Source organism: Hoplias malabaricus, chromosome 12 (assembly GCF_029633855.1).
Source record: "Hoplias malabaricus isolate fHopMal1 chromosome 12, fHopMal1.hap1, whole genome shotgun sequence".
NCBI lineage: Eukaryota > Metazoa > Chordata > Actinopteri > Characiformes > Erythrinidae > Hoplias > Hoplias malabaricus.
In genome coordinates this window covers 2,928,084-2,952,823 of record NC_089811.1, presented here as the reverse complement: position 1 = coordinate 2,952,823, position 24,740 = coordinate 2,928,084, and the positions used below count along the sequence as shown (strand labels likewise).

General features: G+C 39.6%; 1 protein-coding gene across 1 annotated transcript in view; it reads left to right on the top strand.

Annotated features, from left to right (window-relative positions):
- col5a2a (collagen, type V, alpha 2a) overlaps positions 1 to 24,740 on the top strand; it is a 47,453-nt gene that overhangs the window by 20,153 nt on the left and 2,560 nt on the right. Inside the window, exons 2-53 of the mRNA XM_066686507.1 lie at positions 3,835 to 4,044; positions 4,347 to 4,360; positions 4,458 to 4,490; positions 5,128 to 5,160; positions 6,784 to 6,837; positions 7,288 to 7,374; positions 7,887 to 7,964; positions 9,574 to 9,618; positions 9,709 to 9,762; positions 11,094 to 11,147; positions 11,261 to 11,314; positions 11,628 to 11,681; positions 12,126 to 12,179; positions 12,353 to 12,397; positions 12,535 to 12,588; positions 12,779 to 12,823; positions 12,917 to 12,970; positions 13,106 to 13,204; positions 13,287 to 13,331; positions 13,443 to 13,541; positions 14,162 to 14,215; positions 14,355 to 14,462; positions 14,582 to 14,635; positions 14,723 to 14,821; positions 14,999 to 15,052; positions 15,244 to 15,342; positions 15,445 to 15,498; positions 15,588 to 15,641; positions 15,738 to 15,791; positions 16,500 to 16,553; positions 16,664 to 16,708; positions 17,079 to 17,177; positions 17,373 to 17,480; positions 17,570 to 17,623; positions 17,879 to 17,932; positions 18,028 to 18,081; positions 18,168 to 18,221; positions 18,387 to 18,494; positions 18,582 to 18,635; positions 18,733 to 18,786; positions 18,894 to 19,055; positions 19,217 to 19,324; positions 19,565 to 19,672; positions 20,704 to 20,757; positions 20,848 to 20,955; positions 21,055 to 21,108; positions 21,248 to 21,355; positions 21,542 to 21,595; positions 21,693 to 21,800; positions 22,682 to 22,988; positions 23,276 to 23,454; positions 24,274 to 24,516. Coding sequence (XP_066542604.1) covers positions 3,835 to 4,044; positions 4,347 to 4,360; positions 4,458 to 4,490; positions 5,128 to 5,160; positions 6,784 to 6,837; positions 7,288 to 7,374; positions 7,887 to 7,964; positions 9,574 to 9,618; positions 9,709 to 9,762; positions 11,094 to 11,147; positions 11,261 to 11,314; positions 11,628 to 11,681; positions 12,126 to 12,179; positions 12,353 to 12,397; positions 12,535 to 12,588; positions 12,779 to 12,823; positions 12,917 to 12,970; positions 13,106 to 13,204; positions 13,287 to 13,331; positions 13,443 to 13,541; positions 14,162 to 14,215; positions 14,355 to 14,462; positions 14,582 to 14,635; positions 14,723 to 14,821; positions 14,999 to 15,052; positions 15,244 to 15,342; positions 15,445 to 15,498; positions 15,588 to 15,641; positions 15,738 to 15,791; positions 16,500 to 16,553; positions 16,664 to 16,708; positions 17,079 to 17,177; positions 17,373 to 17,480; positions 17,570 to 17,623; positions 17,879 to 17,932; positions 18,028 to 18,081; positions 18,168 to 18,221; positions 18,387 to 18,494; positions 18,582 to 18,635; positions 18,733 to 18,786; positions 18,894 to 19,055; positions 19,217 to 19,324; positions 19,565 to 19,672; positions 20,704 to 20,757; positions 20,848 to 20,955; positions 21,055 to 21,108; positions 21,248 to 21,355; positions 21,542 to 21,595; positions 21,693 to 21,800; positions 22,682 to 22,988; positions 23,276 to 23,454; positions 24,274 to 24,516 — 4,226 coding nt within the window. The remainder of the gene's footprint in view (positions 1 to 3,834; positions 4,045 to 4,346; positions 4,361 to 4,457; positions 4,491 to 5,127; positions 5,161 to 6,783; positions 6,838 to 7,287; positions 7,375 to 7,886; positions 7,965 to 9,573; positions 9,619 to 9,708; positions 9,763 to 11,093; positions 11,148 to 11,260; positions 11,315 to 11,627; positions 11,682 to 12,125; positions 12,180 to 12,352; positions 12,398 to 12,534; positions 12,589 to 12,778; positions 12,824 to 12,916; positions 12,971 to 13,105; positions 13,205 to 13,286; positions 13,332 to 13,442; positions 13,542 to 14,161; positions 14,216 to 14,354; positions 14,463 to 14,581; positions 14,636 to 14,722; positions 14,822 to 14,998; positions 15,053 to 15,243; positions 15,343 to 15,444; positions 15,499 to 15,587; positions 15,642 to 15,737; positions 15,792 to 16,499; positions 16,554 to 16,663; positions 16,709 to 17,078; positions 17,178 to 17,372; positions 17,481 to 17,569; positions 17,624 to 17,878; positions 17,933 to 18,027; positions 18,082 to 18,167; positions 18,222 to 18,386; positions 18,495 to 18,581; positions 18,636 to 18,732; positions 18,787 to 18,893; positions 19,056 to 19,216; positions 19,325 to 19,564; positions 19,673 to 20,703; positions 20,758 to 20,847; positions 20,956 to 21,054; positions 21,109 to 21,247; positions 21,356 to 21,541; positions 21,596 to 21,692; positions 21,801 to 22,681; positions 22,989 to 23,275; positions 23,455 to 24,273; positions 24,517 to 24,740) is intronic.

Below are 24,740 nucleotides of genomic sequence, written 5' to 3'. Positions count from 1 at the left end.
GTTATTTAAAAATTCCAGCAGCACTACTGTGTCTGATCCACTCCAGTACCTGCACAATACACACTAACGCACCACCACCACGTCAGTGTCACCTGGGGTAATTCTGTGGGACATGACCATTAAAAAACAGGGTAAAAGGGAGCAAACAAAGTATGCAGAGCAACAGATGAACTACAGTCTTTAATTTTAGAACTACAGTGTGCTCCGGTGGGGTCAGTGGGGCTGAGAAAAGTGACAGTGAGTGGTCATAATGTTATGGCTGACCGGTGTATGTGTTCTCTCAGACACGTGAGTAAACACTTGGTCCCACTGGTAAAATTATTTTGTTCCAAAGTAGAGAGGGGCGAGTGGGGTGTGGGCTCAGATATGGAGTACTGGGCTGAGATATGTGAGCATGTTCAGAAAGCGTGGGAGTTAAGGGGGGCTTACCAGCAAGCTGGAAAATCAGCATCAGGAGAACCGTTCAGAGCACCATGTCTCTACTGTCGTCATCGGTTTTAAACATGTCTATGGAAACTGCAAGGTCTGCATTGAATTAGCAAATGGAGAGAAAGAGTGAGCTTTGCCTAACCCCACTGGTGAAGCTTTCAAGGCTGCTTTGTGAACTGCGGGTCCTTGCACATAAATTACAAATGCTCCTGACACCTCTCTTCCAAAAAAACAGCGTGTTTCAGCTTTGTTGTCTCCAGTTCTGGCTGCTTTTCTCGCTGTGCCATTCTAGCAATTGTATGGATTCTCTACTGCTAATAAACTGAGAGGGATTAGGTGATAGATTGGACCTTGTTTTATCTCTGCTTAAACCTTTAACCTGAGCGGCTGGGGCCTAATGGTTACAGAAGTAGGATTGGTACCGGAAAGTTACAGATTCAATCCCCAAGACAGGCTAGAAACTAATGGATATATGTGTGTGTGTGTGTGTGTGTGTGGTTGGGGTTGGTGGGTGTGTGTTGGGGGAACCGAGCTGTCTCCCCGTCAAATCAACAGCTGAAGTGCTCTTGAGTATGGCACCTAAAGCCCAAATGCTCCCTGGGTGTTGGGATGGTTGGCTGTGTGCGTACTCAATGCCCTTATTGCACCTTATTGTGGGTTTGTGTGTGTGTGGCTTCACTGCCATGGCTCGGTTAAATGCAGAGGAAAAAATGATATTTGGTAGCGGTACATTGTTGGTCACTAAATTGCCAACAGTGTAAATGCACCTTTAAAGCTACAACAGTGGTTTTAAAATCCAGTGGTGTTCCCTAAAGGTGCATTACATTCTCTTCTCTATGTAAAAAAATATTGTAGACAAAATGAGACATATTTAATCAACACAATATAAACATCTACAATTAATATAGAATACATACATGCAGTGCTCTGGTGTTGGTTTTTGAATTTTACTTTGTAGATTGTGTGTCTGTGTGTGTGTGTGTGTGTGTGTGTGTGTGTGTTTATCCTTCCTGGGAGGTTCCTGCCATATGTTCTTTCTCAGATACAAAGGAACAGAGTTCCCTCTGGTACTTGGCATGACTCACACTCACATATCTCCCCTTCAGGCCAAAGGAAATGCAACAAAGTCCACCTTCACATGTGAGGAACAGATCTTCACTGATGTATTTATACTCAAGGTTTCTTCTGCCATGGACATGTCTTGCCTAGATGCATTTAACCATGATTGAATAGCCTCATACGCCGTTAGCTAGGTGAGTTAGGCCTCTTTGATCTGGCTCCCAGAGCGAGTGAGGGATGTGCTTTTCTTATCAGCACTGAACAGTGAACACGGATCCGTGTAAAGGTCTAGCTCAAATGTTCTCTTGAATGGCTCCAACAGCAGAAGATGTTTTCTCTTTGGGACGATCACTGATTTCTAATGTAGATGATGATTTCATACGTTGATATTGTCTAGAGTCACTATTTATAACAAGGAATGGTACTGAACACAGAGGCTGAAAAAAGTGGCAATCATTCAGTAATTGTACTTTAAAGTAGTGATAAAAGTAAAATAAGTTCCAAATGATATCAACAAAAATGAACTCAAGGCCTTGTTACAGGGGCATCTCTACATGGCTCTACCTTTGACCATAGGGTGCATGGACTATTAATTTATTGATTTGTATCTGTTTATTATATTTGTATATGTTTTTATTTTCATATAACATTATATAACACTACAATAATGATTACAACCTTTGTCATTTTTAAAGAGGTATGTTCTTAAATATAAAGTGGTCAAAAGGGTTCATTCATTATCATATTTTAAAGTAGTTCCTCAAATTTATTTTAGTCTCCGGTCTCTTTAAACCCTCTCTTTGCTCCGTCTCATTGCTCTCACATAGTGAATGTGGGCAGTGTCTAATTAGATGACTAGATTATTAATCATATTAAAGGTCTTGTAAGACCAGAGACAACTTCCTGCGTTATTTGAGGACATCTTCATTATGGGGTTGAACTGAATACCATTCAAGAAGTTTCAAGAACATCAACTTATTAAACATTATATTGTTAAAAGTTTAACTGTGTTTCAAAGTACAAACCGACTGACAAAGGTTTAGTTTTGATGTGCGCACCGAATGTCTGTGTATTTTTACTGCCTCCAACATTTTCCATGTAAGCTTCTTATTAAACATGAATTAGTGGCATAGGGATTTATTTCTCCACCCCCCCAGGGCTATGACTGATCATGGCCTGTGAATATAGTCCAGACTTGAAGAAGTATATTTAAGGGAGTATGTCTTGAGGTGATACTGCCAGTGAGGGTAGTGCTGGAAGCTCACGTGTGCCACCTGCTGTTCATGTGGAATGTTCATCCATGATGTTTTTTTTTTTCACTCATAGTTCAGCAGATTCAGCATCTGGTAGAACCACTTAATACCACTGCACATGTGTGGTTTTCTGTGTTATTATCTGTGTTTCCCTTTTTTATCCTATATTACAACCATGCAAACATTCCCAAGGGAATTTACATGTAAATGTTGTTTGAAAAGGAACTGCAAGTAAAAGCATTTATAAAATACAGTATAAAATTTCCCGAACTTTTGAAATATTCGTAATGGGGGAAAAAATCTAATTTATAACGGGGAAAGTGGAGTAGCTGTTGTTCATCAGGTTCAGTGTTCGGAGAGAATGAGCTCATGTCTACTCGTCACAAAGCGGGTGGGGGAGGGTTGGGAGGCACTTTTCCAGTCAATATTCTTCCACACATGTTCCCATGTGTTCTACATCCTTTAACTTTGTTGCAGTTTCATTTAAATGAATTTGAGGCCCTTTTCGAGTGGGAATTTCTGTTCATTTGCTGAATTTAACATATTTGAACATGAAATGTGGTCTGTGTAAATGTTAAAACACTTTTCCAGTAGATTCAACTCTGGAAGAAATGTCATTAAGTGTGGGTTATTTATTTATTATGAATGTATATGCTTTCCCTATTATGCTATGACCACTTTTATGCTGCTAGTTTCATATTCTCCTCTGTCCTAAGCTGTCAATACTTGGTTTATCTCTTGCCTTTCTGAAATACTTTGGGCAATGACAGCTGATCATTAATATTATTTACTTATTAACTTCCAACATGCTATTTTTACAACATTTTCACACATTTCTCTCAGTTGTCAGTAAATGCTTAAGCAGGGGTAGGCCTCAAGCAAACTGTCCCCATTATTAACAGGATATAAATACACACAAATCTCTCACTTACCTAGTTTTACTTGCTTTTGACATAGAAAAGACTGTGTGCCTGTATAATAGGTTCAATGTCTTAATACGAAGCTTGAAATGAAAATTCAGAATAGACTGGGCTACTCAGCAGAAAAGAGGTACTCACTTAAGACTTTGTTCTTGCCCTGCTTTCTTGTGCAGGAGATGATCAGAGCTGCATGGAGGATGGCCAGGTGTACACAAACAGAGATGTGTGGAAGCCCGAGCCATGTCGGATCTGCGTGTGTGATAATGGCGCCATCCTGTGTGATGAGGTGCAATGTGACGAGGTGACCAACTGTGAAAAGGTTACAATTCCTGATGGCGAGTGCTGTCCAGTCTGCCAGACCGACCCAGTCATCATCCCTGACAGTATGCACAATGCCCTACACGAACATTAACAAGACACACATTAAAATACATTTGTGGAAAATGTGTGAGCACTGACATGACATGTTTTGGTGATTTTCTAAACTGAATTATTTTACAGACCACAATTTGTATTTAATGTAATGCTCATATGTTTAATTATACCATGTGTGTGAGACAAGGTGATGAAACGTTTGTGTCAGTGTTAAATATGTACTACATTGCATTATTCTTCACATTAATATTTGTTTGATTATTCACTTTTGAACATGTACTCACCTGATGTTTGTTGTACACTTTTTCAGGCAGAATCTACAAGGTAACATCACCTCAGCTCAACTATCTATTATTTGTATTGTAATGGCTTGTGATCAGTGCTAACATTAAAATACTTCTCCACCACAATGTGATTTCAGGGTCAGAAAGGTGAACCAGGAGAGGTGCCAATTGTATGTATAAGTTTATATCATACTGTGATTATAAATGTTTTTTCTTTGTAATTATCAATTATTTTGATCTTATGGCTGGCTTGATATTAACCTGTTAACCAGTATGGACTGAGCGCATGTGACATGTGACCTGTCCTGAGCTAAGTTTATGAGTTATGAGTTGTTTCAGCTGAGAAGAGTTTATGAGTTAACCTGAGCTCAATTTTTTTTAGCTGAGTTTAATTGTTGAGTTGTACTGTGTTTGAATTCAGTAGTTTACATGAGTTGAGCTGAGTTTATACTTGTTGAGCTCACTACGAACTAAGTTTATATGAGTTGAGTTAAGCTGAGTTTATACATGTTGAGCTCACTATGAGTTGAGTTAATCTGAGTTTATTCAAGTTGTGCTGAGCTGAGTTTATGGGCTGAGTTCAGCTGAGTTCATAGGAGTTGAGCTAGTATGAGTTTATATAATCTGAGCTAGATTTGGGAGTTTAGTTGACTTTAAATGAGTTGAGCTGAGTTTATACGAACTGAGCTGAGGATGTACGGGGTAAATTTATGATTTGAGTTGTGCTGAGTGTATAATGAGTTGTGATACCATACTGTAGGGAGGCATTGTTGAGTCAAGCTCAATTAAATTACATATGTCTTACAGGTGACAGGACTACCAGGGCGGCCAGGACCTATGGTAAGCCTGTGTAACTGATTCATCACTATCAGTGCTAGCTGAGTGTATTACTAATCAAGATAATAGTATAATATTTATAGAGCAACTAATTATAGCTGGAATAGGTAAAGATTAGGTTAAGTTTGTTCTATTTTTGCTGTGTTGAACCGTAATTCTCAACCCTGGTACTGAGTTGTTCAGGCATGACACACTGTTACAATTGGACATAATCTGCCATGTCATGTTTACGTCCATGTCACGCAACAAGGTTAATTTACTATTATCAACTGAAATGACACTACACACAAAAACATAACTGAGCTGGACTACAGTTTGTATTTTAACCTTGTTAGTACACGTCCTTGGTCACATATAGCACAACACATTTTGTTATACCCTTCATTCATTGTCTGTAAGAGCTTATCCAGATCAGAGTCGCCTACATAAAATCACTGGACCCAAAGGAGGAAAACACACCCACACATTCACTCACACACACTTACACCAAAGTGTATTTTTGGTCTGTGGGAGGAAACCCATGCAGACACAATGAGAACACAGCAAACTCCTCACGGACAATCAATCACACAGGGTAGGGCTCAAACCAATGACCCCAGGACCCTCTATGGTGAGTCTGGTACCACTTAATGGGGCCAAGAACCACCTACTACTACAGTGAAAGAAAACTGCCTGACATGCAAAAGGATCCATCAAAAGGCTATTCAGGCGTGACGTGTCGAAAGAGGTAGACTTTGATTCGCTTGACCAGTTCATTTGACCATTACCAGAGTCAGTACAAAACGATACATGGAACTGCATATGTGCGGAAAGACAGATAGCAAAGCAGAATTAACTGCCAGAATGCTGACAGTGAGGCCAGCTTAACACGCCAAAAGTATCAGACTCTCCGTCTACTTGTGGACAGAGCACCTGTGGCTGAGACTAATATGACAGTGACACTACGTGCTCCGCCACCATGCCACTCATTTTGTCATATCATGTCACATCACTGAAAAGACCAAATTCCTGTTTATCCTTTATCTTTATTTGAACAAAACCACTGACACTGTGCTAGATTACTGTACAAGAGAGAAAAATGTGATGAACAACTATGACAAATATCACAGAATTTATACCTTGCTTCTAGCTTAAAACATTAAATTGTTCAAGGACATTCACCTCTCACAACCAGTTGAATTCTGATGGATAAAACCCTGACTTGCACAAAAGACTGATTCGGAAATGTCACTCCAAAGAATACAAATGATCTTTTCAGATTAAGGTAGATTTTAAATAGGGTTTAAGAACAGAGAAACTGTGCAGAGAAACATGCTCAAGACCATAGTTGAGAATGACTGCAGTGTAACATTCCTCAAACAGCTGTGTTCACTTCTCCAGTCCTCTACAACACCAGATGGCAGTGCAACACCTTAAAAACCTATTTCTGTTAGTGATTTAACCAGGTGTTTCTTTATGTGTCAGCTGTTTTTATAAGATGGGAAATCATAAAAGTTTGGAAAAACTATACAGAATAACACTTGTAGTCTACGAATAGGACCTGAAGGTTGTGCATATAGTTCTAAACATGTCTTCCCTGTATGTCTTTGTGTTCCTCTAATGTCTTACCAACTTCTAATTAAACAGGGACCACCAGGATCACCCGGAACAAGGGGGGACAGAGGACATAAAGGAAGACCTGTAAGAAACAGCAGGGATTCTCATTATGTATCATGGAATTAAATTCTGAATCATAAATAGTATAGTAACACACTCTTGTGTAATAAACAAAAACAAAAGAAAGTAATAACCTCCAAGTGACCTCCAAGAGGCCACCTGAGAGAATAGAATAGAGAATAACTGGATTTACTCTAAACACAAGCTAGCTTGGAAATATTGCTTACCTGGTCTTGAACTGTTTGAAGCTACTGGCAAATCTGATGTTCTTTCCATAAAAACTGCAAGGAAAGAACATTTAAAGAAGCCAATGGAATAGTTCTCACGATAAATTACTTAATCTAACTTATTTTATAATTAATCTAATGGTTAAACTATTGGTCATCAATAGCTTCAGCCATTTTGGTTTGACACTTTTTTTGCACAGGTACATTCTATTGTTTCTAACAATATATTTTAATGCCTTGTCTGTAGGGTCCAAGAGGCCCTCCTGGTTACGATGGAGAGCCTGGTGTCCCAGGACAGCCTGGAGACCCCGGACCCCCAGGCCACCCCCCTGGAGTAAGTACACTCTACACAATAGCTGGTCACTAAATAAATATTACAATAAACCCCCATAAATGCCCCTCAGTTGATAAGAAATAAGTGCCTAGGTCCTAAAGCCAATATGTAGCTTTATACAGCAGAATACCTTCAGGAAATGTCTGTTGCAATAACTATGTATCTTTCCGAGGGAATGTCTGGGAAAATTTGAGTGACACGTCAAAAGATTTCTAGCTATGTCAATCCAACCTGAGCACAAGCAAGGAGTTCTCTACTGCCACAAACCCCTGCAGGCTGGAAAATAAATAAATAAATAAATAAAATCATGCCTGATATAATTCAGTCAATCCAAAGGGACAACTCCCACTGCATTGCAAGTGAGCAAGCGAGAAGAATTTCAGGCCAGTTATGTAAATGTGTGCCACAGATCTCTTTGAGCAGCTTTTTCACAACTTTCTGAAAAGCTCAGCACCAAACTTTACATGATTTTCTTGAACAAGACCCTTTCTCTTCCTAAACTCTCTTCCTAGGGCCAGCTGTCTTCACAAATGACAGGAGGATTCAATGAGAAGTCAGCAGGTCAGCATGCAATGATTCCTGGACAGAGGGTAAGCAGCAGTGACTCTAATAATGAAGTTCAGACTTTGTTATTATCTGGAATGAAGGTCTTCTCATAAAACCATCAAAAATAATTTATTATAGGTGTATGACAAACGCTTGTAATATAGTAAACATGATTTATCTCATAAAAGGTGCCAAAGACCAGGAAAGAACAAAGGACTGTACTCAGAAAAAAGTAGACTTTGTTTTTAAACTGTACTTGAGTAAAAGAAGTAGCCTAATTTTTGGTGAAATATTCACATATCAACACATTTACTTTCAATTATAATACAGAACTCAGACGTCAGTTCCAAAACAAAAAACATGAATGTGCATTTGTTTCATTACAGGGAAATACAACATGACTTTCAGTTTTGTAAAATATAACTCTATACTTCACTTTCCCGCCACTATCTCCACCACTAGCCTTTAGTTTGGAGGCCTGGCCCACAAGATGACAGTATTGGTTCTTTAGGGTTATGATGTATGAAACCCTGGTTGTCTGCATTCTGCATTTTTGTAAAGCAGAAATGTTCTGACAGCTGTTTTTATTTGCACTCATAGACATTTTACCATGTAAATCACTTGCTTTTTTTACTAGAGGGTTATTAAATGGAGCTTAAAAGTAATAATTTAGACCAAAACATGTACGTATAAAATCGGTGTCGTGTCTGAAACTGTGTCTTATTCACTAGCTACATAGTTAAGGCTATAGTCACGCTTCAGAGTGTCGTGCAGGACTCCGCTGACTGCGCGTGTGCAGTATTCTCCGAGAGGACAGGTGGCAGTACACTAGTGGAAATGGATGGAATACGTGGCCACGAACCACTTCCTACTGCAGTAGGTAGTAGTTTGACTGACACACAAAAGGACCAATCAGAAGTCTGCTATTTTGGCATGACGTGTAGAAGGAGGCAGAGAGCCAATCAAAACGGAACTTGCAGAATCTTGACGGAGTTAATAAAATAGGGAACATAGAATAAGGAACTATTCCGAAGACAGGCTAGTAGTCTTTTACTAGTTGAATTTACTGTTCCAATATTTGTCTACTCCTTAAAAACAATGGCAATTTTAGGTGGAAGGGGTGCATCAATTAAAAATAAAATTAAGTATACTTTCTGTTCCACTCTAAAAGAAGAGACAGTTATTCTGTAATTTTTATTATTTTATTTTATAATTTATAATATTATAATTCCAATGATAAAGTGTTCAGCAATTAACTTATAGCTTCCTGTTTAATTTACTTTATTTTCAACTTAGAGGTTCACCTTAAAAGTAATGCTTGCCAATATATATTTTATAAACAAACATTTTCATACAATACTTATTTTCTCAACATCATATCTGTGCACTCAAAAATGCAGAAACAATGAACTAAAAAAAACAGTCTCAAATAGAATTTGCTCATGAAATTATTGACTAAACTTAACTTTTAACTGAGAGTACCAAAGAGCTTATGTTTTAATTTGTCCACATTTACCCTGAGAGAAAGTAGAACCCTAAGCTTTGGCCTAATTCGAGGTCTCCTTGTCAGTAACCAGTTTTTTGAGTAATGAGCATGGCTTCAAAACTACGTTTCAGTAACACTTCGGTGTTAATGACTAAAATGTTTTTCAGGGAGAGTCAGGTGCAAGAGGACCACCTGGACCCAACGGTCTACCAGTAAGTGCTTAATTTAATTTTCACGTCAAAATGCACTATAAATTAATGGTCAATGGTCACCACATGACGTGTTCTATTAATTCTACTTAGGGAGCACCGGGTCCACAAGGATCCCCTGGTGATGCTGGAGATCCTGGATCAATGGTGAGTGGATGCTTTTGCATTTCAAGCTAATCACCAAAGAGGATTTGGGGACGGACTGGTAATAATTTATACGCTGTTGCTCAGTGTCAGATTGCGTGCATGATTTACAATTTGAATGGCTACGGGTTGTGGTCTCTTTGTGCCAAAAATTCCTTTTACAGAAGTTTTTTGTTAACGTTAGGTCAAATTTTAGACTTTAAAATTTGTTCAAGACTTTACACTTTAAAGTGTGCTACCTTGCTTCACGACATAAACGTGACACTTATTTTTACTACTATTCTCGATAGTGAAATTATCAGCATGACAGGTGCCATAAATGTTTGATGTTATGAGAACTTATCGGCACATGCTAAATGTTCACTGTGCACTATAGTTAGTTTACATAGCATCAAACGTCATGAAATATGCCATTCCTTTATTCATGGTCTGTAAGCGTTTATCCAGTTCAGGGTCACGATGGGTCCGGAGCCTACCCAGAATCATTGGGTGAAAGGCAGGAACACATCCTGGAGGGGGCATCAGTGCTTCACAGGGCCACACACACACACACAGACACGCACACACAAACATTCACTCACACCTATGGACACTTTTGAGTCGCCAATCCACCTACCAATGTGTGTTTTTTGGATCGTGGGAGGAAAGCGGAGCACCCGGAGAAAACCCACGTTGACACAGGGAGAACACACCACACTCCTCACAGACAGTCACCCGGAGAAAACCCACGCAGACACAGGGAGAACACACCACACTCCTCACAGACAGTCACCCGGAGAAAACCCACGCAGACACAGGGAGAACACACCACACTCCTCACAGTCACCTGGAGGAAACCCACACAGACACAGGGAGAACACACCACACTCCTCACAGACAGTCATCCAGAGGAAACCCACGCAGACACAGGGAAAACACACCACACTCCTCACAGACAGTCACCCGGAGGAAACCCACGCAGACACAGTGAGAACACACCACACTCCTCACAGACAGTCACCCGGAGGAAACCCACACAGACACAGAGAGAACACACCACACTCCTCACAGACAGTCACCCGGAAGAAACCCACACAGACACAGAGAGAACACACCACACTCCTCACAGACAGTCACCCGGAGGAAACCCACGCCGACACAGAGAGAACACACCACACTCCTCACAGACAGTCACCCAGAGGAAACCCACGCAGACACAGGGAAAACACACCACACTCCTCACAGACAGTCACCCGTAGCGGGAATTGAAGCCACAACCTCTAGGCCCCTGGAGCTGTGTACCTGCTGCACCACCGAAAAAAGTAAAAATCTGACACCACAACTGTGTTTTATAGGGACCTGCTGGGTCGAGGGGACCAGATGGACCTCCAGGAAAGCCAGGTTCCGATGTGAGTAATCTTTATGAATGTTTGTCTCATTGTGATGGTGTTACATCCATAACATTACATGAAGAACATTGGCAAAGGAAATAACTGTATGATATTACAATTTCACCCATTAGGGAGAGTCAGGGACTCCCGGAAATGCAGGAGAAATGGGATTCCCAGGATCTGCGGTAAAAACACTTATAATCAAAGCTACACTTACAATGTAAAAGTTTGTGCACACCTCCTCAATCTTTGTCCCACTTTAACAACTGTTAATTAAGCATTAAGCATCTCATTTTGTTTCAGGCTTTTCTGTAGTTTATAGAAGCTTTGAATGCCCAATTGATTGTTTGTGTTCATAGTGACTGCTGAATTCACTAAATAACAGGGGTGTCAACAAATGTTTGAATGTTATATAGTGTCTAAAGTAATTAACAATTACTTTATGTATATGTTTCAAATACTTTAAAGATACTGACTTGTAATGACACTTTTCATTAGGGAGCAAGAGGTTTTCCGGGGACACCAGGCCCTCCAGGTCTGAAGGGTCACAGGGTGAGTACATTGTACATTTCTCATTGTGAGCCAATGCTTTACCCTTTAATCTAACCATCATCTCAGCAAACACTCTTCAAATAGGACTCTCCAAAATAAGTTTTCTACTCCTGTCAAGTCAGCTTAACAGCCTCTGCCTTCTCAGTGGCTGAAATTGGGCTAATCAATAGTCTTATTTCCCCTTCACCAAACACACTTGAATTTTCAATATATCATTGAGTTTGTGTCATTTCTCTGAACCATTCATCTAAACCATAAAAGACGCGAGTTCACATTATTACAGTGAATAATGATCCAGAAGGTGTGACTCTTCCGACAATGTACAGAAGCCTTCAAGCACCGAGCATTGGGGAAAACTGATCTTAGAGAATATATTTCAAATTAATTTCAAGTATATTTTATAAATGATGCACTAGATTCTGACTTTGTTTTATCTCATTTCAGGGACACCAAGGTCCAGCTGGTTTAAAAGGAGAACGCGGAGCAGTTGGATCAAAAGTAAATAGCCTTGTTTACAAAGTTTATTCTACCTGACCGTCATGCCCAGTCTGTTTAAAACGTTAGCTGATATGAAACCAGTTTGCACATTGTCAATATGCCCTCAATTCTCTTGTTGTTTGCCTTTTTTCCAGCATGTCTATCTGTTGACATTTCATTTGTTTTAACCCCAGGGTGAATCTGGAGGGACCGGCCCGATGGGAGCGCCTGGTCCCATGGTAAAATCACCATACACACTTCTTCTCCCAGATTAATGGAATCTGTTAGTGGTGCAATGACCCAGAACATCTTTGGAATGTTTCATTACCCATCATTATAGAGATACAAACTAAAACTAACCTCTTTTTTTTCACAGGGTCCAAGGGGAATGCCAGGAGAGAGAGGACGCCCAGGGCCCAGTGGAACACCTGTTAGTAAACAACAACAACAACAACACATAACATAACACACCTCATATATCAACCAACGTAGATACCAACATCCCTTAAAACTCAAGCACAGTCTTTATCACAAAGTTGCTGCTCTAGTCTGAATAATGTTGGATATAAAAGATATTTAAACCTTTCCATAATAATACATTGTTACATCTTTGATTGCAGGGTACACGTGGTTCTCAAGGAAATGTTGGGAAACCGGGTCCAATGGTAAGACATTTTTACCAACAATTTACACTCTATAACTGGCATAGGAGATTTTTAATGCTTCATAATAAACTTTCAACATTCAACTATGTTAAGGGTCCTTTGGGTCTTAGTGGACCACCAGGTTATCCAGGAGCACCAGGTATGAAGGTAGGCACTGATTAAAAATGTTTTGAAATCTTTTTTGCAGCACAAATGAATCCCAAAAAATGTAATAGTTTTTGCATTTGCTTTCCAACAGAAAAGAAAATTAAAGCCGCTTAACTAGTAATTTATGTTTCGTAGGGTCAACCAGGACCTACAGGTGTTAGAGGCCCAGAGGGACCACAAGGACAGAGAGGAGAGACAGGTGCACAAGGCAGATCTGGACCACTGGGCTTGCAAGTTCGTAAAATATGTGATATTCTCTCAAACAATTAATTTGCCTCAATTATGAAGCGTCTAATCTAATTTTGAAACCCTACAGGGTCAGATGGGTGGTGATGGTGGTCCAGGCGCCAAGGGACCAGTGGTATGTCAAAGATAAACATCCATAGTTACAGTCAGTTCTGTTCAGAAATATGGTGCTACCAAACCACTGTAGAACCAACGTAATCATGAGTGTTGTGGTTTCTTTCTTTAGGGCAATGTTGGGCCACAGGGGCCTGTTGGTTTGCTTGGTCCACCTGGGCCTCCTGGACCACAGGGAAGCACTGGACAGCCTGGGATTAAAGGTCAAGGGGTAAGGTCATCCCAATGTATCTTGAAATGATATAATTTGCAGTTTTACATTTTAAGCCTCAGTTAAGAATCTGTGTAATCTACAGGGTATACATCTTTCAAACAAGAAACCTTCAAACAATGTCAGTGCAATCAGCTGCTTCTGTTAGGAATCTTAAGCCATATTCCAGCTGGATTAGGTTTAACAGAGAAAGCAGTCAAATTTAATTTGTAAGTGATTTGATGGAACAGATTAAAAGAACAAAGCATCGGTTTAATACACACAGTTTCCCCAGATAGTCTGGATTAAAATGTCATTACACAGGATTTCACATCAATTTTAAGGTTAAAACTAAATGAATCCAAACAAGCACATAACACTAATTCAAACACAGACTCTATTATCTTTTATTGTATTTTTCAGCTAATAAAATGATGTTGAAAAGATACAAATATGATCATTTCCCTCTAGAAATTGTATGAAGAATGACTCTCAAGTCTCTAAACATTGTGCAAAGCTAATCTAGCTTTTGGTTTAGAGATAGTTGACTTGCCGTCACTGTACCAGCCCCTTACTAAAGCTTTAGAGACTGTTTACCTCTCTGATGAACTTCACTGAGATGTTCCTATCTCTGTTTTCAGGGAGATGTTGGTGTTCCAGGATTTAAAGGAGAAGCTGGACCCAAAGGAGAACAGGTAAGCCATAATCATGCTGAATGTGGCATTGCTGTTTTGAAGACACTCCAGGTGTGGGAACTGCTTATTTTCATGACAAGACAAAGAGGTAGTATTATTTAAAATACCTGTAATATAATGTCTGATCTCTGTAATGTAGGGTCCATCAGGAGCACAGGGAGTGATCGGACCTCAGGGAGAGGAGGGGAAGAGAGGAACACGAGGAGACCCTGGGTCTGTAGGCCCACCAGGACCTGTTGGTGAGAGAGTGAGTCAGAGTTTCCCTTCATTTTTACATTATGTCAAATATTCTATTTATCTGAGAACTGATAAACAGGTAGACTCATATGTTTTTATGCATTTATTATGTTTTAATTCATATTTCAGGGAGCTCCTGGAAATCGTGGTTTCCCTGGTCAAGATGGATTACAAGGAGCTAAAGTAAGTGCAAAATCAATTTTCTGGTGCTAAATATAAAGCAATATCTGTGCAACAAAATAATGGAGTTTTAATCCACAATCTTTCAAGGGGGCGCAAGGTGATCGTGGGATAACTGGAACACCTGGACCCAAAGGCTCCACTGGAGATCCAGGAAGACCTGGAGAACCAGGCCTTCCAGGCGCAAGGGTAACTCAGAAATATGAAAACATATTTTTTTTTTATGCTTATGTGAAATGATCAGGGATGACATTTCCACGGTGTCACTGTGCTTTACAAATGCACAAATAGAAATGGTCCTAATAACATAGAGTGATCCCAGTCATCTTTCCAGGTTTTTATTGTTCTATTTCTTGTTTGTCATAGGGTTTGACTGGTACTCCTGGAGTTCAAGGTGCTGAGGGAAAACCAGGACCTCTGGTATGTTAAACTGGCATATGTATGGCCTTCTTTTACTAGCATGATATTTCTGATAAACTGGAAACAATAGCAGAAGGGTATTTGATGAAGAAAATCCTAAATTTGAACCTTGTTACTGAAATTGGTCAGTTTATGCATATTGTATGATATTTGTTCTTGAAATAAAGTGCTGTTGTCTGTGCTTCATGTAGGGTGCAACTGGTGAAGATGGACGCCCTGGCCCTCCAGGATCTCCTGGAACCAGAGGTCCAGCAGGGTCAATGGGAGTCCCAGGACCCAAGGGTTTCAGTGTAAGTATCCCACATCAACATTGTTTTATTTTTTACAATTCCTTTGTGTTATTTTAATAGTTCCTGATGGAACTAATATTCACAATATGGTTTCTGATTCAGGGGGATCCAGGAAAAACTGGAGAGCAAGGTTCACCAGGTCCTCCAGGACAGAGGGTGAGTCATGATTGCACCTAAAATGGTTCTAAGTTCAGAAAATCAAGAACATATTATTTATTAATCATGTAATCTTGGATTCCATGTAGGGTCCACCTGGAAAAGAGGGAGAAGTTGGTCCGCTTGGTTCAACTGGTCCTCCAGTAAGTGTTTCTTTATCATTTTAAGCATTTATTTCCTTGAATTGTAGCATCCACACCACCAATACCAACACTGGATGATTTTCTTTCATAATACAGGGACCAGCAGGAGATAGAGGAGAACAAGGACCTCCTGGAATGCCTGGATTTCAGGTGAGGAATTGCAATTGTTCAAATTATGGGACCTGGGTCTGAATTCACAAAAGCCTTCCTAAAAACTTACAAAGAATCTTAAGATAAACTCTAAGACGTTTATAAGAATGCCCTTGAATACAGTTCTCAAAAACCTCTTTATTTCTGTAACTATTTTCTTTACATTTTTCTCAAGGCAATATTTGTTTTCCTTTGGTAGGCAATTTGATGTGAAGACATTCATGCTGCATTTTAATGTTTATACATTTAAAAAGAATCTACCAAATCTAGTCAACAGAAAATAACACAGGTTCAAGTTTACCATTATTTTCCTTCTGTAGAAGCTAATAGTGCTTTAAAAACAATCTAAATTTAACATAATCAACATTACACGTGACTTTATTGATAGTAATACAGCTATTTTAGTGGCTCATTTTAGAATCTTAAATGAACTCATACTTGACACTTAGACAAGTTTGAGGGTTTCATAGTTTCAAATTTCAAGTTAAGAAATCCTTATGAACATATATTTTCAAAGTATACTAATTGTTCTTAAATATTTATTTGACTATCTTTATTATTTATTTGAGCTTATATGAAGTTAAGAAAAAAAACACATTTATGAAGAATTTCTTTTGTAAGACACATTTGTGAATCTGGCTTGTGAAGACATTTTCACTGTAAAGGACACTACTGAGTGGGTATATGTCATTATCGTTTTTTTCTCAGGGATTGCCTGGACCACCAGGTCCAGTGGGAGAGTCAGGAAAACCCGGGGATCAGGTAAGTTTTTCTCCAAGAAATGTATCACCAGTCAAATGCTTTAGGTATTTGACACAATATCTATAAAGTTACTCTGCAAAAGCTAAAAATACTGTCTCTTGCCTGTTTAGGGTATCCCTGGTGATGGCGGCCCTGTGGGACTAGTAGGACCTAGGGTGAGTTTTCCTGTTTAAAAATGTGTTGTTTAATGTCATGTATTCATAATCTATTATCAGTTCTAAAATATCCTGATGGCTAACTAGAGTACTGTAATGGCATGGTCATGAAAATGACTGCTGCCACGCTTCCAGACATGTCATAGCATCTCAAATGATTTGATCTCCTCCATGATTTGTGTCCATGACATTTTGTGTCACTGATATGTAGCAGGGTTCAATTTGAGTAGTTTGCATTCTCCTCAATGCGTGTTGATGCAGTGATGGCTCATTAAAATGTGTCCAACAATATTGTACATACCAGAAGATGAGTTTTATGAGCTTGCTTTATTACAGATATGCTCATGACGATTTTATATATGTCTCATAGGGAGAGCGTGGAACTCCAGGAGAGCGAGGAGAGCTTGGCCCTTCTGGACTGCCAGGAGCCAAAGGTATCCCAGGAGCAAATGGACCTGATGGGCCAAAGGTAAATGTGACATGCATATGTTTTAATTGTTATCTATTCTTATCAGCAAAATCTGTTTTATTAAGACTGTTCTGCTGTAACGGTTTGAAATGCAAAGGTGAATGACCCTTTCAGTCTATAAATGAATAAGTGAATCTATAATATGATATCTTGTGGTCCTGCAACCTCAGTATACTAATATATTATCACTCACAGGGAAGTCCTGGTCCTACGGGAGCACTAGGTGATCTGGGTCCTCCAGGTCTTCAGGGAATGCCAGGAGAGAGAGGAATCTCTGGTCCTCCAGGTCCTAAAGGGGAGCGAGTAAGTATAACTCCCACTTTAATCACTGGTTAAGTGTATATGACTTTGAAGATATATATATATAATAAATAATAATCTCAATTTTACAGGGTGCAATAGGAGAGAAAGGGTCAGAGGGGACACCTGGAAATGATGGCGCAAGAGTAAGCTGTACAACATTTCACAGTTCATTGTTTCATGGTAAAGACATGTCTACACTGAGGCCAAGTTACAGATATCTTGGCACTGATGACATGTAGATGCTAGCAGTTTGGGTGACGATTGTAGAGGAGATTCTTTGGGAGGCTTGCACTAACTTGCCTAACCTCACACAATACACACAGTTCATAACTCCTCAGGACATTTGCCGTTCTTTGGGTTAGATCATCTCCTAATATAGTGTTCTGTAACTATCACAGGGGCTTCCAGGGCCACTTGGACCTGTAGGACCCCCTGGCCCAAGTGGTGAAAAGGTAAGCAGATATCCTGCATCAACATTTTGAATAATGTTAACTCCATTGTTGTTTGAATACGAGAATCTAACATCATTTTTCTTTCTTTTTATCAGGGAGAACCTGGACCTAAGGGACCACCTGGACCACAAGGATCACGAGCAATGCCTGTAAGTCAGCATTAAGACTATAAAACCACACTGCGGATTATGGGTATGTATGTTTGTCTTCTTAAACCTTGTCCTTATACTTTTAGGGTGCCCGTGGTGAGCCAGGGCCTACGGGAGCTGTTGGATTCCCTGGACCACCTGTAAGTTCATAAGCTTGAACGATGCTGAAATCATATTTTTAGTTACATTGTAAGCAGATTGTCCATGGGATCTTCATAATTCATTGAGTATTCAGCATGACTGAGTCTGTTAAATTGAAACAGTATTATTGCACTCATCATAATACTTTTCTTATCAATATCCAGGGTCCTGATGGGCAGCCTGGAGTGAAAGGAGAACCAGGAGAGCCAGGACAGAAGGGAGATGCTGGATCTCCTGGACCTCAGGGCTTGGCTGGGCCTCCAGGGCCAGCTGTAGGTTTTTAGTATCTAACTAAATAATCTGCATTCCAGACACTTCTAGAAAACTTCTTAACAATGTTGTGTGGATGTTCTTTACAGGGTAATGCTGGTGTGGGTGGACCAAAGGGTGGAAGAGGGACTCAGGGAGCTCCAGTAAGTATTTCTAAAAAAATCATAGACCTGAAGAAAATGTATCAACCAAGCGTTATTGACTCAGGTGGTATTGAAAGTACAATAATCCATGTTTCAGGGACCGACTGGCTTTCCTGGATCTGCTGGAAGAGTTGGTCCACCAGGTGCAACTGTAAGTGTCTCTTGTCTGAGAAATAATGGATAAAGATGTTGTTTTCTTAAAAGATGAACAGCACTTTTTGCTTTGTCAGAGGACGTGTTTAACCCTCTGTTTTTCAGGGTCCTATTGGTCAACCTGGGCCCATCGGTCTTCCTGGAAAGGAGGGTCCACCTGGTCTTCGTGGAGATCATGGACCACAGGGACGCCAAGGAGAAAGAGGTCAACCCGGACCTGCTGGAAGCCCAGGAGACAAGGGAGACGGCGGAGAGGACGGACCAACTGTGAGTATCACATTAAAGAATATCTTATCTAAACCAAAATTGTAAAGCTAATGATTAAGAAATATAATAAATAATAAAACAAATACAAAAACATCATCTCATGAATTTCCATCTAAAAATCTAATGAAATCAGCAAAAAAATTTAATGAACTTCTCTTTAGGGTCCGGATGGTCCACCTGGCCCTGCAGGGACCACAGGTCAGAGAGGAATTGTGGGTCTTCCAGGACAGAGAGGAGAGCGTGGAATGGCAGGGTTACCAGGGCCAGCTGTAAGCATCCATTACACTGTGGGGAACTTTGATAAAAGACAATTTACTGTGCTTGTTTTCATGTTAATTAAGAGTCCTTAACCAAACATCATGCCTAACATTAATTATTTCTTTCATTCATTCATTTCAAAGCAATAAAGACCAGTATAAATTAATACATACAATTTTACAAATGGAATAGAAAACATAAATGCTTTTGCAGGCCTTCAGCACCCATTTTAATATACATATCTTTTAAAGGGTCCTCCAGGTAAACCCGGATCTACAGGGGCTTCAGGAGACAAAGGTCCCCCAGGCCCTGTTGGACCCCCAGGTGCTAATGGACCTCGAGGGGACCCTGGCCCTGATGTAAGTTGAATGGTTTTTCAACTGCTTTTAAACATGTGTGTGAATGTAATATAATATAAGGATGTTATTTAGTTGGTTGATTTAATGATTTATATGATACTTAATGATATATAATCTTTCTGAAGAGCTTGCATTTGAATCAGAATTATCTCCTATTCGTGCTTGACATTAACAAACCTGTGAATAGGGTCCAACGCTAGTAACAAAGTTTTATATGTATTTATATTTTTCTTGTTAACTTTGAATGAATTATTGTGCCTCTTTAAATACATTACTCAAAATATTGTAGGCATTATAAGTAAATTGAAAAGCAATAAAGGGTCCTGTAGTTTAGCTAATAATACACTGTGATGCACATTATAATACATACTAATAGAGAAGCTAGGGGCCACTTATCTGTACAGGGGCTAAAACTTGATGCACTATGCACAAATACATTGACAAAATAATATAATATATTATAATATTGTATAGTAATTAAAAAATGAAGGAGCTAGGAGTGTTGAATATGGGATTGTGTACTGTCTACGTTTGAGGAAATGAATAATCAGAGTCTAATTTACAGCATATTACAGAGTTATATGAGCATTATTCAGTTTCTAAAATGTGTGTGGTACTGAAATCTGAACAAAAAGTGGTTGGACCAAAGATGGATTCAAATGCAGGGGTCATGCTGGGTTTAAATGCTGGGTGTTAACAGTTATAACAGTTATAAATCCCACGTCTCGCCTATGATCAGATCATTTGAGACATACGGGTTCTAAATAATAAGAGCTCATTTGTAAAAGAGCTCCAGTTTTTCATTTGTTAGGATGTGTCTTGGGTTTTCCAGATATATATATAACAGATTGCTGAGGTAGACTAAATGCATTAGGTTTTATCAAATATTCAGTACATAGCAGATGTTCGACTATATTAAAACACTGGGAATGCTATCCTCAGCATAATTAATCAAGTGGAAGAAAGACAGTTGAAAGACAAAGCTAAGAACTTCTTGACTAACTTGATTAAGTTGTTCTTGTGACTGCTAGGGACCTGCTGGTTCTGATGGCCCACCAGGAAAGGAAGGAGTTTTAGGTGAAAGGGTAAGAGCTGTGAATTTTGTAGATTTTTAAATTTTTTTATCTTGTCAACTTTTGGATATTGACAATTTAAAACTATATCTCTCTCTATAGGGTGACCGTGGTGATCCAGGTCCAGAGGGACTTATTGGACCAAGGGGAGCTCCTGGTACCCCTGGCCCTGTGGGTGCTACTGGAGGCCCTGGAAAAAGAGGAGATGCGGTTTGTATTGTTACATTTTCAACACATTGGGAAATATTTGTGTTATTGGATGTTGATCAGTAGACATATCTCTCATAATAATAAACATTTTCCAAACAGGGTTCAAGGGGACCTGTAGGGCCTCCAGGTCCCGCAGGAAAGAGAGGACTTCCAGTAAGAAATTCTTATAATATTCAAACAAATAACAGTGATCATATCGTTAATAAACTAGTTTAATTGGTACAATTGTTATTGTTAAGAAAAAAAATAAGTAGATTCAATCAGATTAATCTACTCTGTTGTATTATTACAGGGACCACAAGGACCAAGAGGAGATAAGGGAGAGCTGGGTGACCATGGAGAAAGAGGACAGAAGGGACACAGAGGGTTTACAGGTTTACAGGGGCTTCCTGGACCACCTGTAAGTACTGTTTCATAGCCAGCATGAACCTTTTTATTGTCACTTGTGTAGATTTAATGTGTTAATCTTTAAGCTAAAAGCCTGAATCTGTTATAAAAGATATAAAATAAAGATATCAGAGTCCAGTGCTTGTCTCTGTTATATCTCTGTAATTTTCGTTATAATGATATGACCCTCTGTATTTAGGGTACAACTGGTGATCAAGGACCTCCCGGAATTTTTGGACCCAGTGGACAAAGGGTAAGTGCATTTTGTGGATTCTTGATGGAGCTTATGAGAGGATTATTCTACTGTGTAAATTAATGAATTCATAAAATATCAATTATATTCCTCATAGGGTCCACCTGGACCAATAGGACCACCAGGTAAAGAAGGCTACATTGGGCAGCCTGGGCCAATGGGACCACCTGGACAAAGAGGAATAAGTGGGGACACTGGACCAGAGGTGTGTATCTCATTTCTATGCATCTCAGAACCCCCATAGACACCCATTAACCAGTTCATTTAATAAACATTTCTATGACCGGATCTCGTTCATGCTTCAACAAGCATGGATTGGCCAGAGCAAAAATTATATTTAATTTGCACTAATGTTGCACCATGTGGAAACCACTGCTGCAGCTGCGATGACTGTACGGTCTTACGAAGGTATCTATGCACTGGGTCGGCCACCGAAACAGTGGATCAGTCTGGTTGCAATTCAGGGATTACACGTTTATAGGGTTATGATGCATTATCACCCTGGAAATGTCCATGTGTGGATGAATAAGCATGAAAAAAGTTCAATCAGCAGTGATGTTGAGATATTCTTAAAGTTTTCATTGGCCTTTAGAGGATTTCACAAAAAATTCCTTCCACTAGTTTATCATTTATTGACTGCCCAGTTTAGATCCTCCAGTGCCCACAATATCCGGTGATGCCCAAGGCCATAGGTCAAGCTGTAGTGAACTATGAGGGACAAACTGTCCTTGCTGGCAGAGTTTAATACCACATTGTTCCTCTTTGTTCGTTCTCATATTGCAGCATCATGGTCAAATAAGGTCCTTATTAAAACAGAACTCAGATAAACAGGACATCTGCCTGAATCATGCCTGAATAATACCTGAATAATAAAACCTCTTTCAAAGTCAGATTTAGTTCCTCTTGCCATACTTGCTTAGCATCTCATACATGACACAGCCCACCTGTCTGGAGCCATCTGCTCTCGTTATGTTACTCCACTCATTTATTCCAGCTTTCCCTGTAATTTGTTACCCATCTACATCTAGATGCATCAAATTTTATTTACACTTTCTGAACATCATTTTCTCTTTTTTATACAAACAGGGACCTCCGGGAGAACCTGGTCCTCCAGGCCCCCCTGGCTCTCCTGGACCCCCAACTGCTGCTTTAGATGACCTATTTGGAGGCCCTCAAGATTATGATGCTGGTCCTCCTCCTCCCGAATTCCCAGAAGATGAAGCTATGCCCAAGTCAAATTCCACAGATGTGTTCCAGGCTGACCCAGGAGTCCAGGCCACTTTGAAGGCTCTGAGCAGCCAGATTGAGAACATGCGCAGCCCTGATGGCAGTAAGAAACACCCCGCCAGGACCTGTGAGGACCTGAAGCAGTGCTACCCTCTGAAAAAGAGTGGTAAGTCACCTTCACAAGGTCATGCATGGGTCAGTCTTTGTTTTGTTGAATGCCATTTAGTCAAAGGATGTTGATATGTGGGATCATGATGAGAGATTCCATTGTTTTGACCAAATATATTTCTAATGTTGGAGTAATCAATTCTTTCATCACTTCTAGTATTAAAAAAGACTATAGAGATATTACAGATATATACTTTTTGATATTCTTTCCTATGGGTCACAGAAATGAAAATGGTACCTGCTTTTGTGTACTTAGGATTGGAATTGTTTGATGTCTTTGTGTAGGTGAATACTGGGTAGATCCAAATCAAGGCAGTTCTGAGGATGCAATTAAAGTTTACTGCAATATGGACACAGGAGAGACCTGCATCTCAGCCAACCCCTCCAACATACCTCGCAAGTCATGGTGGAATTCCCCAGGGAATAAACCTGTGTGGTTTGGAACCATGAGTGGTGGAAATTACGTGAGTACAGATCTCATAGCCACCACGAGTGTGCACAGTGGTCATCACCACTTCGGGGATCATCAGATTGCAGACCTTGACCAGGTTGTAATAAATAAATAGGAATAAAATAATATGTTAACGAAGTACTATTTGTCAGACAGTCATCGCAAAAATAAAGGGCACAGCTAATCCATTTTATGTGGCGGTATATTTTCTCAATTGAGCCAATCAAATTGATTGTTTACAATGCATGGTCAGTCAACTAGAGAGAGCGAGACGGTTGGGAGAGTTCTCCAAAATGACAGCCGTTCTTTCAGTCAGTGTACAGTCAGTTCTAAACCTGTGTGTCTTGTATGTTCCCAAAATGTGGCTGTAAACAGAAGCAGCAATGTGAATCGTCACACTTTGTTGTAAAACAAACCACACGTCTTGAATTTGAATACAATTAATATGTCAGTTTCAGAGCATCACTTATATATATATAGTTGGTGTTGAATTAAAACATACTTCATATATCCAAAGATTTGAAGAAACAATATTCTTCATTAAGTTTTCTATTTAGTAACTTTGAATCATTTGTATCAGTCCATCCAGTGTCTAATTTCTGTACAGCTGTGCTTTCAAATGTCATTTAAAGATAGAAATATAACAGTTAAATATGGATGTTTAAGCTTGTGTTCTGACCAGTTGATCATCAGTTATGTTTATGGTACTCATCTGGCCTTATTTCTTTCTGCTCACACTGATGATTGATATTAGAATATCAATTAAATGAAGAAAAGCAAAAAAATAAAAAGCAAGAAAACATGTCTAATACATGCCCTTGTTATTCTTCAGTTCACCTATGGGAACAAAGACCAAGCAGCCAACTCGGTCACAGTCCAGATGACCTTCATCCGCTTGCTTTCTAAGGAAGCTTCTCAAACCATCACTTATCATTGCAAGAACACTGTGGGCTACAAAGATGAAGCAACTGGAAACCTGAAGAAAGCAGTCATTCTGAAGGCCTCCAACGATCTTGAGCTGAAAGCTGAGGGAAACAACCGCTTTAGATACACTGTGCTGGAGGACAGCTGCTCTGTAAGTCTGTTTTCTCTTATCTCCCCAGTGGAGGGAATAGAACATGATTCCTAAATTGAATCCACAAGGGGTGGATTTCAGTGTTGATACATTATTGCAGCAGTTCTCAGGAGCAACTTTTAGTCTATGCCCCTTTTTGCGGAGAGCAAAAATCAGTGCAGCCGCTGGTATTTATTTTAACTTAATGAAGCAGAACCATGTTTTACCAGAACCTTGTCCATTGT